Source organism: Protomyctophum bolini, assembly GCF_963924005.1.
Source record: "Protomyctophum bolini genome assembly, chromosome: 22".
NCBI classification, from domain to species: domain Eukaryota; kingdom Metazoa; phylum Chordata; class Actinopteri; order Myctophiformes; family Myctophidae; genus Protomyctophum; species Protomyctophum bolini.
The window spans coordinates 23,865,151-23,878,742 of record NC_137883.1 but is presented as its reverse complement, the minus strand read 5'-3'; the positions used below and the strand labels follow the sequence as shown (position 1 = coordinate 23,878,742).

Below are 13,592 nucleotides of genomic sequence, written 5' to 3'. Positions count from 1 at the left end.
ACATTAATCAATCAATCAATCAATCAATCATGTGAACCACTGGTGTAAATAATCTGCTGTGAATTTTAAACGAAAGCAGTAAAGCAGATACACAACTTCCATCACATGTGTATCTCAGTGACAGACTCTATATCCTTACCGGTCCACCTTTCTCTCCAGACGGGCCGGGGGGTCCTTGAGGTCCTGGCCGCCCGGGAAGACCGGTGGGTCCAGCAGGGCCGGCACCACCGCGCTCACCAGGGGAACCCTGCGGGGGTCAGAGGTCACATTTACAATCATGTCGCCAAGGTTAACCATAACTATGAACCCTATAGCTATAGCGTCCATATAGCGTGTGTGTGTGTGTGTGTGTGTGTGTGTGTGTGTGTGTGTGTGCGTGTGTGTGCGTGTGTGTGCGTGTGTGTGCGTGTGTGTGTGTGTGTGTGTGTGTGTGTGTGTGTGCGCGAGCGCATGTGCGTGTGCGTTTAAATGGTAAATAATAAAATAAAATGATTAACCAGACAGAAACATGACTAGACATAATAGCTTCAACATTAAAAAAACTGAATCTTGATATCAGGTCAAAGTGGTGTTATGTAAGTGTGCATCTCATTATGTTATGTAAGCCAGCCTGGTAGAGAGCTGGCGGTGGGAACATGCCCCAGAGAGAGAGAGAGAGAGGCAGGAGGCAGAAGGTTGGAGAGAAGGTTGGTACTCACAGCAGGGCCAGGTGGACCGTTGGGGCCTTCGTTGCCTTTCAGACCGTGAGCTCCCTGAAAGGGTGAGAAAAATGAAAGGTTTAGAAAAAGACTCCTTCTTCCTTTTCGGGCAGACTTGGCACCCCTGGCATGGCTGCTGTGCTGCTGCAACGCGTGGGCTTGTTGTATCCCTTTTCTTTGCCAAAACATTTTCAAACATTTTCGTTACTAAATGGCCACTGAATGAAGGCTTTTTAAACTTTATTGCCAGAAGAGTGCCTTAGATTTTTATTCTTTAATCATTTATGATAACTTTCGCCAAGTTTATCAATAGTTCTATAAGTTATATAAACAGTATCAACAGGAAAGTTGAGCACAACCTTCAGAGTGGAGTACGGTTTAAAAATAAATCTTGAACCATAGGGTCAGCTACTCTGGTGTGAACATTTGGCAAAAAATGCCAATTGACAAGCTCACAACATAGCACATTATAAGCTTGCCGATTGGCTATTTACTTATTTAGAGTAGAACAAAAACAGGGGTCGGCCTAGTATAGATCCCTGGGGTACACCCAAGGGGCCAGTGAGGCTTTCCAACGTTGAAGCACTCGGCTCTACTGGTCAGAGGAGGGACTGCAGGCGGACCCGTGGAGTTATGACGAGCAGCTGGGGTTTAACATTGAGCGCTCGTTTGCACTTCCGCAAATCGAAAAAACGCGGAAGTAGACGGTTCTTCCGGGTGCTTCAAAACGCCACTGAGCAACTTCCACTGAAATTAAAAACGGGGGGGGAGCGGGGCTGTCGCTCCGGTTCAGTCTCTATCCTTTTATTACTCTATGTTTTCAGTACAGCAACGTCCTGCTGCTTCCTGCATTATGTGCACATTCAAAACAGGTGGTATGCAGGGCTGTTAGTGATATCTAACGAGTTGAAAACAAACACTTAAAAAGAGAATAATTCAAAATTATGTAAATGGAGAAAAAAACTAACGCAATGCCCTTTTGGCCCTCCTTCTTGAACTTCCACATTTTTCAAAAGTTAGCCAAACATCAGAAATGTAAGATGCTCGTCTCGTTTGATTTTGTTTTATTTCCACAGTCAGATCTATACAGGTGCCAGAACCACCATTCCAGCACTGCATACAGTGGGTGTGGTAAAGTCGCCCGAGGCAGAGCCGCATGGAATATAAATCCACAGAGAACTTTAAATAATAAATTGTTGACTTCTTTTGAAGTATGCTGCCGGAACAAACCAATGAAACGATACACAAAAAAACCTCAATGAAAGAATCAGATTTACAAAAGGATTGGTGGAGCAATCCGTCTTCCATGTGCCCTGGGCTAATTCTGCATCCCAGAGCATAAGTCAAAATCTATTTCTGGTGCGTGTGTACGTTTTAACAAGTGTGGCAGCCACGAAATAATGAAGAGTGTACGTGTGCGTTTGAACTGTCAGGCCCCGGCTCACTCTGGGAGGGAAAACGAGGCCACTGAGAGAGACATTGGGATGTGTGAGTATTAACGATGCTGGATGTTGGATGGGAACAGAGCCCGGAGCGCCCACTCACCATCGGACCGGGCAGACCTCTCTCTCCGGGGAAACCTCTGGGACCAGGAGGACCGTCTTTGCCGGCTGGGCCAGCAGGTCCGGGGTCACCCTGCAAGAATAAGACACGATAAGACTGTGAATGCCTTCGTCCTTTTTAATGGCGTGTCTTACAAGGTAGAGTGTGCACCGTTGATTGTCACTGTCAGGTTAAACCTTGTATGTCCAAAATGATTACTTTTGAAGAATGGAAGAAAGATTGGATCCGATGTGGTTATCATTTAGTCACAAGCTGGGGTTAATGCCTTTAATTAGTTCAATATTCATAAACACGGCGATCTATAAGCTCACATTTGAGCTCGAAGGGGTATTTTCACCTCTTGTCTGTGACACACACGAAACAACTTTAAATGATTGAAACACAAGGGTTTTTGCCTGACAATAAATCACAATAATTAGGCGATTAAAATGGATAGGATGTTGTATTGCTGCAATTTGTAAAAAATATATTAACCCATTTTGGGCGGGAACCCCTTTTGGTGTTAGCTATTATGTCATGCTTTAGCTATTGAAAAATAGCAGATCTACAAGCTCATAGCGCGCCACCGAGTGGCGCGCTACGAGCTTGTAGGTCTGCTATTTTTGAAAAATCGAAGAACGACTGACATAGAAACATAGCTCTTTCAGAAAACTGTCAGGATGTAGAAGACATTTTTTAGAATCTGATCTCAGGTCAAAATAGATTAAAGTGTTTATTTGGCAGCTTTCTCTCACATCACCATCCATAACGCTTCGTTATGGAATATGAATCACCGTCATGCTCAAAGTGAAAAAAAGAGACTCGCCTTGGCTCCTTCTTTGCCCGCCGCTCCGGGAAGTCCCTGCTCACCAGGTGGGCCTGGGGGTCCAGGATGACCCCGGTCTCCCATTGGTCCCGTTTCACCTGTTGGTCCCTTTGGTGGACATAACAAAAAATAATGTTAACACATTTTCACCACCCAATTTAATTTAATTTACATCCACCATCCCACCCGTCATGGTAAATGGTAAATGGTGCATTTATATAGCGCCTTTATCCAAGGCGCTTTACATAGATGTGTGCATTACATTCACCCATTCACACACACATTCATACACCGATTGCGGCAGATTGCGGTCATCAGCCCATTGCTGTAGATAGGTATCTATCTATCCATCCATCATCCATCTAAACTACAGTATCTATCCATCTGTAACACCCAGGGAGTGGAAAGCCAACATCTTAAGGGACATCCCTGTGATTCGGGGGAAATATTAGACCTTTAGGCCACCAGGCTGAGGTTGTGAAGCACTCTGCTACTACACTCACCCCCCTTTTGACCTCCTCCCACGGGGGAAAGCCCATCCGGGTTAAGACCCGGGAATCGAACCCGGGTCTCCCACGTGGAAGGACAACATCTTAACCACTAAGCCAAAGGGATGTCCCTGTGATTCAGGGCTGATATTAGACTTTTAAGGCCGTCGGGCTGATGTTGTGAGCCACTCTGCTGCTACACATCTATCTATCTAGCCAGCCAGACAGCCAGCAAGTCAGCCAGACAGCCAGCCAGCCAGCCCACCCACCCATCGACTTGGTAGAGAATATATTCAGTCAAAGAGATGGGTGAAGAATATTATGAGACAGAAGGGCTCAAAGGAGATGAGGTAAGAGGATAAAACAGCACAACAAGCTGGCATTCATTGTGTCATATGTTTACAGGGGAGCAGAGGGAGGCTGTGTGCGTGCGTACGTGTGTGCGTGTTGAGTGGCAGTTTTTTTTGCCACTCATCACGGAGGCCACATACAGTCGCCCATCATCAGTGCTCTCTACTCACCTTAGCAGAGCCGGCTGGTGGTTGAAATGACTGTTAAATGTGCATCCATAATGGATGAACAGCCCACTGCTAAAATCAAAGTGGCTAAACAACACTTTGGAGGCAGAGGAGGTTCTCATGAGACCCACGCCTGATATATGCTCCACAGTACGGCGGAAATATACGATCTGTGAGCTCGCAGATCGGCTATTCCCGGGGGGAAAATCCCTTTCGTCAAGCCGCGAGATTGAGCCCCATTGAAAGAGGGTTGTTAAGTCCAAACTGCAGCCAAATGATTACTTAATGGGTTTTATTCCTTCACACAAATAAAGATAACAACTGCAATTCAGGGCATAAGTGACAGCGTGGTGTTCGCCGTAGAGTGCCAGCTCCGTGAGCACATGGAGAGGAATATGAATAACGGTGTGTTAAACTGGCCATTTTCCAGACCTTGAATTATTTTTTGCTTTAACAGCGCTCGCCGCGGCGATTTACAATCAGCGAGTGGCTGTGCTACCAAATCAATGCGATTGTTTTGCCCTATTCCTGTTTCTCGTATGACACCCGAGGTTAGGATCAATGGAGTAATTGATGGTTGTTGATGGGGGGGGGGGGGGGGTTGGGGTAGATATGGGAGAGATATATGGGTCAGGCTCACCTGTGGTCCGACCACCCCGGGGGGGCCTGGGGGTCCTGTCTTGCCTTGGAAGCCCTGTGGAGGTACAAGATTAGACCAGAGCTTTGGAAGTGGCTCACGTTTGTATAGAACATGGGGTGTGTAAAGTAACTAAGTACATTTACTTAAGTACTGTAATTTAAGTAAAAATCTTGAGGTATCGTACTTGAGTAATTCGTATATTGCAGTATTGATACTTTTTACTTAAGTAAAATAATTGAGTGCTTTTTTCCACCACTGTTGAGTTTACTCACAGTCTCTCCTCTCTGCCCAGGGTGTCCGGGCAGTCCGTCTTTCCCAGCGGGTCCCTGGGAAATAAAAGATAAAAATAAAAACAGATAAACATCACCATGCAGTATTAAGCAAAATGATTTCCTCCCATTCCAGATAAGATATAGCCTACATTCACAGACATCCACAAAGAATGGTGACATATTGTTTTGTTGCCGTCAGCGGAAATGGAAAAACAAACCTGTGTTAATACTTTTCATTCATTCAATATTTATATGTGAATATATATTTTTGTGTTTTCCCAAAAGGAACTAAAATAGAAGATATACTGTACAAGCTCACAACGTGTCACAGTGCAACGCATTGGGAGTTTATACGTCGGCAAAAAACTAATTCTACATTTGTGTACTGTCCTTAATATAAGTGGCTAGATATCTTGACAGTCAGATAAACTCCTCCTTGATATTAAGACTCTGAAGACAGTACAGTGAAACCATGATGCTATCAAAAGGCGTATATGTAGGTAGATGTTGCTGGATTATCATAGACAAAACACACAGCTTCTCTGTGCTCAGCCATGTACTAAACTGAATTTACTTCCTGGTTACAGGTGATCACATGACATTCTGCTGGTCACATGACTACTGATACACTCTGCTCTTAAAGTGACCACACACAATTGCAAAACATACAGCATTACTTTGAACAAAACACATTTGTAAAATATTAAATTGCAACTTGAAATGTTGTAACTAAACAATTTGTGTGACACTGTTTGTATGACGACGTAGGGCATTCATTCATGGAGATCCAAGGTTTACGTCCCGACAACAGCGATCTGGACCTGCATGTGAGCTATCTACAGTATGTCGTCGTCAAAATGATAAATGTGTTTATGCTCACAGGTGGGCCCTTTGGTCCGGGGAATCCAGTTGGTCCTTGAGGCCCTGGCAGACCCTGAAATCGAGAAGAAAAAAAAAGACGACACATTTGCTCAGTAACGGACTTTCTCTCCTGGAAACGGGAAATGTCAGAAATATTGCCGTGAGTACGACGGATGACACAGGACAGTAAATACAGTACATACCCTCTCACCGGGAGGTCCTGGAGGTCCATCGCTTCCCGAGTTACCCTGAAGAGATTAAAAACAAAACGGTCAAACAGATCAAAGGCTATTGTCCAAAGAACATACAGTATAAACTAATACAACCATGCTGGCATTACTAAGCCAGCATTAGTAATGCCAGCCTATAAGCTCAGAAGGACTAATGGTACTAGAACAGTGGTTTTCAACCAGTGGTCCTCGAGGGGGTTCCAGGTGGTCCCCTTAAAGCAGCTAAATGATGGAGAGCTGGTAACCACATTTTTGGACTTTCATAGATCTAAAACTTTTAACGCTCTCAAGAGTTAGAAGAACTAGAATAAGTCGTCTTGGGTCTGAGAGACTAAATCTCTGGTGGTCCGTGGCTCAAAAAATGCAGAATAAATAATTGATGTGAAAAGGGATGAAACCCACTGTACCAGGACATCATTTTGATCTCAAATATTAATATCAACTGTACCTTTGGTCCAGCTTTTCCTGTTGGTCCACGTGGTCCTCTCTCTCCACGAGGTCCCTTAAGATCAGAACGGATAAGATAAGATGAGCAGTAGAGACATGAAACTTCTGACGAGAATTAAGATTAATTTACACGCCAAAATGAGCGGATCTATCTATAAGCTCACAATGAGTCGCAATTAAGGCGCCACGTTGTGAGCTTGTATATTGGGAATTCCGGCGCTCCTCCACACCGTCATACGACAACGTACGGTCGTACGTATATTGTAAATGAGGCTTTATAGATTTGTTCTAAATCCTTGAATGCGCTGCCATTGGTTGGTCTTGTATCATGAGAACAGATTACTGTTTATTATAGTAACGTCCTACCGTTGGTCCTCTCTGGCCTCTTGGTCCAGACTTTCCAGCCAATCCCTGAGTGAGAAGAGAAGAACACAATGGTCAGAATTCCATCATACTCAAGTGACGGGTAGATACGTACAGTATGTATACATGGGGCAGCGGTGGCCGAACGGTTTGCGGAGAGGTCTTGATATCGGAAGGTCGCTAGTTCGTATCCCCGGACCGGCACGTTAAAATTACCACCGCTGAAGTGCCCTTGAGCAAGGCATTACCATGAAATGTTCTATGAGCAGGGCCTGGCTGTAAACAAGTTCTTGAGCTTAGTCCAGTTACCCTGGGTAAATATAGTAACTTTTCTTTGCTTTGCCTGCGTGGCTGGCTCCGACCGAGGTCAGTCAGGCCAGATGCATTAACAATTACATCAAGAATTCAATAACAACTGCCTCCTTTGGGCTTGAAGAAAATGTCATTTTCGTTGCCATTGATTTGGATGAAGTTACATCCAATATAATACATTACGTACAGTACATGAGAATATTGGCTTTTCTGCTTCGATCGGTCTGACACGATAATATATACTGAATAATTTTCTTTACGTGAATATAAGTTTTCCTGGTTTTGAGAATAAAGTGGATGTTTTTTTTTTAAGAAGTACACATAACTGTGAGAATATGGTAATGCCATCATGGATTCTCTCAGCGCACTCCAGGGCTTCACACTCAGCAAAACCATCATGTTTTGTGAAGGAGAAATGCCTTTAATCTGACAAGGACGGAATAATCATCCGTCCATCGAACAGACAAAGTTAAACATTGCCCAAGGAGTACAAAAACCTGATGAATGGTTTTGTTTGGGTGGACCTGATCGCTCTTAAAAATGATCTGTGTGACAGGTAATAAAAAGTAAGTGTCTTTATTGCCGTCTCAATGTCATTCATTTCGGAACATTTCACTTCCTGTGTGGGTAGAACTCGTCTGTCTGTAATATTGATCCCAAACTGTGGTAGAAAGTAACTAAGTACATTTTACTCAAGTGCATTCTTAGGTAGTTTTACTTTACCTGCACATTATATTCGTCAGGTGAATTAAGCGCTGGTTTCTTTATTTAGTAACGAACGCTCCTCTCAACTGGCCGATCTCAATCATAACATTACGTTACATAACATTGGGTGTCTCTAAATATTTCTGTTACCTGCTTCCTGTTACCTAGCTGTTTCCTGGCCATGTGACCTGAGTAACCAATACATGACAGCAGCGTGTGTGGCAGCCAACCAGGACAAGGTCCTCCTCAGTATGACTCATGTATGACTGGGTCTTCTACATTTCATGAGCTTTCACTAATACTAGTCAGGTTTCACCAGACAAAAATAGTATATCCGTTATAGCATTTGTAGCCATCCAATGAATAGTGTCTCCACCACTGCTGTGTGTGTATTCACTCAGTGAATAGTGTCTCCACCAGTTCTGTGCTGTGCTGTGCTGTGCTGTGCTGTGTGTGCGTGCGTGCGTATTGATCCCAAACTGTCAGGGAAGAGAGGAATATTAAGTAGATGCACACATACCCGAGTTCCTTTCTCTCCGTTGGCACCAGGGAACCCCTGGAAACCCTGAGATCCCTGTGAGAGTGAAGAGAAAGTAAAAGAGAGAGAGAAATAGATTGGAATAGATTATTATTTTCATGAAGGATCAATAGAGTGTGGTCAATCGATCAATGGCTATCATAACATACTATAAGTTCCAATAACACCCTTTAAGAATGTTCTTCTAAAGGGTGAGGCCGGGGGCCGTGATCTTTCCATTATTTTATTCCATCTCATTTTTATACTTTTGTAATGTTTATTTTATTTGAAAGGGAAATATCCCTTTCACATTAAAATCCCAGCGGCATTACGCCACTGACTGGCAATAACATCCTTCACTGCCCATATCGTCTGCCTCACTGAAATCCCGACAGCTCCCTGACTTCATCACAGCACTGCAGAGTGTCGACGGTCGCGCCATCAACATTCCGGAGCAGCACCAGCTGATTGCTGTGCTGTGTGTGTGTGTGTGTGTGTGTGTATGTGTGTGTGTGTGTGTGTGTGTGTGTGTGTGTGTGTGTGTGTGTGTGTGTATGTGTGTGTGTGTGTGTGTGTGTGTGTGTGTGTGTGTGTGTGTGTGTGTGTGTGTGTGTGTGTGTGAGGACCGCGAGACTGACTGACACCAAGAGAAGGCATGCTCGAGAGCCCGGCCTCTTTGATCAGAAGGCCTTTAATCATGTCCAGAAGCCACCAGAGCTCTGGCGGATCGAAGACGTGTTGAAGGGTGGCCCAGCAAGAGGTCTGTTTCCTGGCCTTGATATCGTCCCCGTCTGTCGGGAGGAAACCTTGTACTGTACTATATCCACATCCTTGTATGATGAAGTATGGCATTAATTGATACAAAAAATAAAATAAATAAATAAAGGGCCGACAGCACACAGTTGTGTCATCACGGTCGGGCAACGTGACAAGACTCTGTCATCGGTCGTCAGTATTACCGTATTTATAAACGATGACAATGACGTCGGGACGAGAAACATGAACGTACCTTTGGTCCTTGTCTTCCGGGATAACCTGGCAACCCAGGAACACCGAGTTTACCCTGTGAATGAGACAAATGGAGGCCACCTCAGTACCACACACCCCCATCTGCACCTCAGTACCACAACCTTGTCCCACACACACACCCGCCACCCATCTGCCGTTTGGGGGGTGGGGGGTGGGGGGTGGGGGGGGGATAATCTATCTTCGCGGTCCATAAATATCCCCCACTACATCTGTAACCTTGCCAAACGAAGATTTATTGTAAAATGTATTGGTATTTATAAGAGATGTCCCGATACTGTTATCGGTATCAGGAAAAGTATGGGATCGTCCCTTATTTGTCATATCAGTATTGGTAAATATGCCAGTCTAACCACAGATCCGACACAGGGCTAAGGGGGTTGACACTATATGGCAGGTAAATAATTAATGTTGGGACATGTGGAGTTTGCTTTGGCGTTGCCCCAAACTGCAAGTGCACATTTAAGTAAGGAGTCTGCTATAAACACAACATGAGATATATAGCTAGATAGCTATAAACACAACATGAGATATATAGCTAGATAGCTATAAACACAACATGAGATATATAGCTAGATAGCTATAAAGTAAACACAACATGAGATATATAGCTAGATAGCTACGTATAAACACAACATGAGATATATAGCTAGATAGCTATAAACACAACATGAGATCACGACACTGGTATCGGTTTTCAGTATTGGTATCGGCTAACACAGAAATGGAGGTATCGGGATCGGATCGGAAGTGAAAAAAGTGTATCGGGACATCCCTAGTATTTATTGTCATTGTGTGTTATTGGTCTCGACCTTACCTTCTCCCCACTGGGGCCAATAGGGCCGGCATCTCCAGGGAGGCCTGAGCGACCCTTGGGTCCCTCGGGACCGTCCTCTCCTCTTGGTCCTGCGGGCCCAAGCTCTCCCTGTTGGGCAGAAGGCAGGACAACATGTCAGTGCTCTGGGTCAGTGCTTCTCCAATCATACCGAGACAAAAGACACTCTGATTTATCTCCCATCGCTGTGGCCAGATGTTTCACTTTGAGTCCACCGTCTCTGGCGGCGATAGCATCTAGATATGTAAATGGCCTTCTTCATCTAGTTCAGTGGTTTTCAACCTTTTTCATAATGAAGGTCCAAATTGGTTTGGTTTCATTTTACGCTCTCAAAAGTTAAAAGATCTATAAGGGTCCATTTGGTCACAAACTCTCCCATCTTTTAGCTGGGCACCACCCGGAACCCACTCAAGGACCACAGGTGGTCCCCGGACCACTGGTTGAAAACCACTGATCTAGTAGGACAAGGAGGTCTCGTGGTCTTTGCAGGACATGTGCTGTGCTCACATGTGTGATTTGTGTACAGTAGGTGTGTACAGTAGGTGCCATCAAGACACTTTGCAAGATCCCTCTTCATTGTCCATGTTTCAGGATCAAATAGTACGATGCTTTCAACACAGGCTCCAAAACATAGCTTGTAGCTTTGGAGACTCCCGAATCCTGACTGCCAGATCTTAATTAGCTTGTTGCAGGGTGTCTAGGCATGGCCCTTTATTAGTAAGAAGACCTGGAAGAGACCACACAGGTACTTAAAATCACCTGCAAATGTCCTTTGACAGGATCGGCAGATACGAGTTCTCCTTGAGAATCACACATTAAGTAATTTTGTCAATTAGTACCAGGCCCACTGTTCCAGCTGCCTCCTCCAATGCAGTGAGAAGTGCCATCAAATAGCAGTCTGTGGCCTAATGCATACTAGCATACCTAATGCATGCTAGCGCATATGATTGAAATGTAGTCTCTCAAGGCGGGCGTGTTGGCTCCCTCAAATAATTTCAAATGCTTTCGACTAATTCACGAGTTTCAAATGTAGTCCTACACCTGCCATGTCGGGGGACCAACAGGCGTTGCAAACAAATTAATTAGTTCTACACCAATGAGACTGCAAATTGAAACACGTGTGTTGGCATGGCAGGTGTAACTCATGAAGAATAGCCTTGTTTAGAACCAGACGGGTTTTGAGACAGTCAAAAAACACACTTCAAAAGCTCTGAAAATTTGTAGTAAAGAAGTGGATGCCACGTAAATGAATCCTACTGGAAACAAAATCAGCCAGAAGCTGCTTGGACAGTTGGCAGAAATGAAAAGTCAAAAATGCGTTTGAAAAGTATTTTAAAAATAGACTTTTGTGAAGACCGCATCGTGACTTACTCTAAACGTTTCATTTATCAACATTTACAGGGTGGGATTACAGACTCTCTGTAGTATTTCAAGATTGTGGCAGACACCATCTGGCTTCATCTTGAAAGAAATTAAAAAGCTTGAGTATCACTGCAACTATATTGTGGCATTGTGACATTATACATTTGAAAGCTTGTGAAATGGGACATTCTGCATAATGCCTATACGGTCGAATATGTACTTTAAGATGTCTATATTGCAGTATTGATACTTTTAACTTAAGTAATAAATGTGACGGCCGCGCCGGCCTAGCGGTCACGGGCACCTAGGCAGCTAATCCTGAGCTAAGCCTGACAGCGTGTCGCGGGTTCAACTCCTGGCGACCTTTGCTGCGTGTCACTCCCCATCTCTCCCCCCCCCCCCCCCCCCCCCCCCCCCGTTTCCTGCAGTCAGCTTACTGCGTACACTATCAAATAAAGGCAGGGGGGAAAAAGCCCGTAAAAGTAATAAGTGTGAGTACATTTTCCGCCACTGCTATCCATTTTTTGTGTAGCAGCTGCTGCCTTTCAGGGCATGGTGCGTGCGTAGCAGCTGTGAAGGCTCCGCTTGAACAATCAAATAAGGCTATTTCCCCTGCTGTCTGGCCCACATAGCAGTTGTTAGGGTCCATTTATTGCCTCCCTCCCTAAGCTGTTGCCTTTCTCCGGCGCTCATACAGGGAGAGACACTAGCAGGGCCACCAGCTAAATGACAGCGTACAAACTCGCTCTGACAACAAGCCACCGCCACTGTGGCCCACTGGTGCGTGAACAGGATCCAGTTAAAGGCTTGTTGAATGTGTGCTTGCACATGCTGCACACGCAAACACAAACACACAGACGCATGCATGCATGCATTCATTCATGCGCGTGCATGCATACGCATGAGCACGCACGCACACACGCACACAAACAAGTAAACGGAAATAAAATCAAGCAAACATGACTGTACTTGACGAACATGCAGGCCAATCAAACAAAACTATATATATATTTATGTATATATATATATATATATATATATATATATATATATACACACACACATATATACACACACACACACACACACACATTTAACACACACGCCACGTGCACAAACACTCTCTCTCTCTTCCTCTCTCTCCCCCACAACCATTAGTATGCTTGAAAATGATCCATTTGGATTCTGGTCCATGCTGAGAGTGTTTCTCCCGAGTGCAGATCAGGCTTCTCTCCTCAAATCCTCCACTTTCATCAAGATCTGCTTCATCTGGGCAGAAAGACGCAGCGGAGCCCCATGTCTCCCTCTCTCTCTCTCTCTGCTCTGAAGAGCTTTACACTTCCATCGATTGCCTCTTCCTGTCCTCTGCTCGTCTGCACAAATTTATCTTGGCCCGGGATCAGTGGTGAAAGTACGTTTACTGAAGCACACGTACTCCCAATACTTTGACTTTACTTGAGTGTTTTCAGTTTTCTTAATGCTTAATATCCACTTAAAACCCCATAGGGTTGAGAGTGGAATCCCTCATATGGCTCCATGCTAGTGTCTTTGTAGTTTTCTGTTATTTGCGTGGATCTTGTAAGATCGACTTGTAGATCGGCCTATTTCAGAGGGGGTAGGAAATCGGTGGGCACGCCTAACAATCGTTGCCCTTTTTGTCTTGAGGTCGTTGCCTTCTACAGGGAGGTAATTGGAAAGTGGTACCAGCGGGATAAAGAAGAAAATGGAGGGAGTCCTTATTATCAAACACTGACTCCTCTGAACCCACACACGCACGCACGCACACGAGACACGCACGCGCGCATACGCACACGCACACACGCACGCTGATCAGGCTGCCTGCCACCTGGAGCAGCAACCTTATGTTTGCTCATTATACCCACAATTCCACAGCTGTCACAGCGGCTTTAGATGCCACAGAAACAAAAAAAAGAAAAAAACGAATTGGTC

General features: G+C 44.7%; 1 protein-coding gene across 2 annotated transcripts in view; it reads right to left on the bottom strand.

Moving 5' to 3' along the window:
* Window positions 1-13,592, bottom strand: part of col5a1 (procollagen, type V, alpha 1) — a 155,929-nt gene that overhangs the window by 32,750 nt on the left and 109,587 nt on the right. For both annotated transcript variants that reach the window (XM_080756680.1, XM_080756679.1), the window contains exons 30-42: window positions 10,263-10,370; window positions 9,429-9,482; window positions 8,423-8,476; window positions 6,889-6,933; window positions 6,524-6,577; window positions 6,049-6,093; window positions 5,865-5,918; window positions 4,985-5,038; window positions 4,713-4,766; window positions 3,067-3,174; window positions 2,244-2,333; window positions 699-752; window positions 140-247 (exon numbers count right to left, since the gene is read on the bottom strand). In XM_080756680.1, coding sequence (XP_080612806.1) covers window positions 140-247; window positions 699-752; window positions 2,244-2,333; window positions 3,067-3,174; window positions 4,713-4,766; window positions 4,985-5,038; window positions 5,865-5,918; window positions 6,049-6,093; window positions 6,524-6,577; window positions 6,889-6,933; window positions 8,423-8,476; window positions 9,429-9,482; window positions 10,263-10,370 — 882 coding nt within the window. The remainder of the gene's footprint in view (window positions 1-139; window positions 248-698; window positions 753-2,243; window positions 2,334-3,066; window positions 3,175-4,712; window positions 4,767-4,984; window positions 5,039-5,864; window positions 5,919-6,048; window positions 6,094-6,523; window positions 6,578-6,888; window positions 6,934-8,422; window positions 8,477-9,428; window positions 9,483-10,262; window positions 10,371-13,592) is intronic.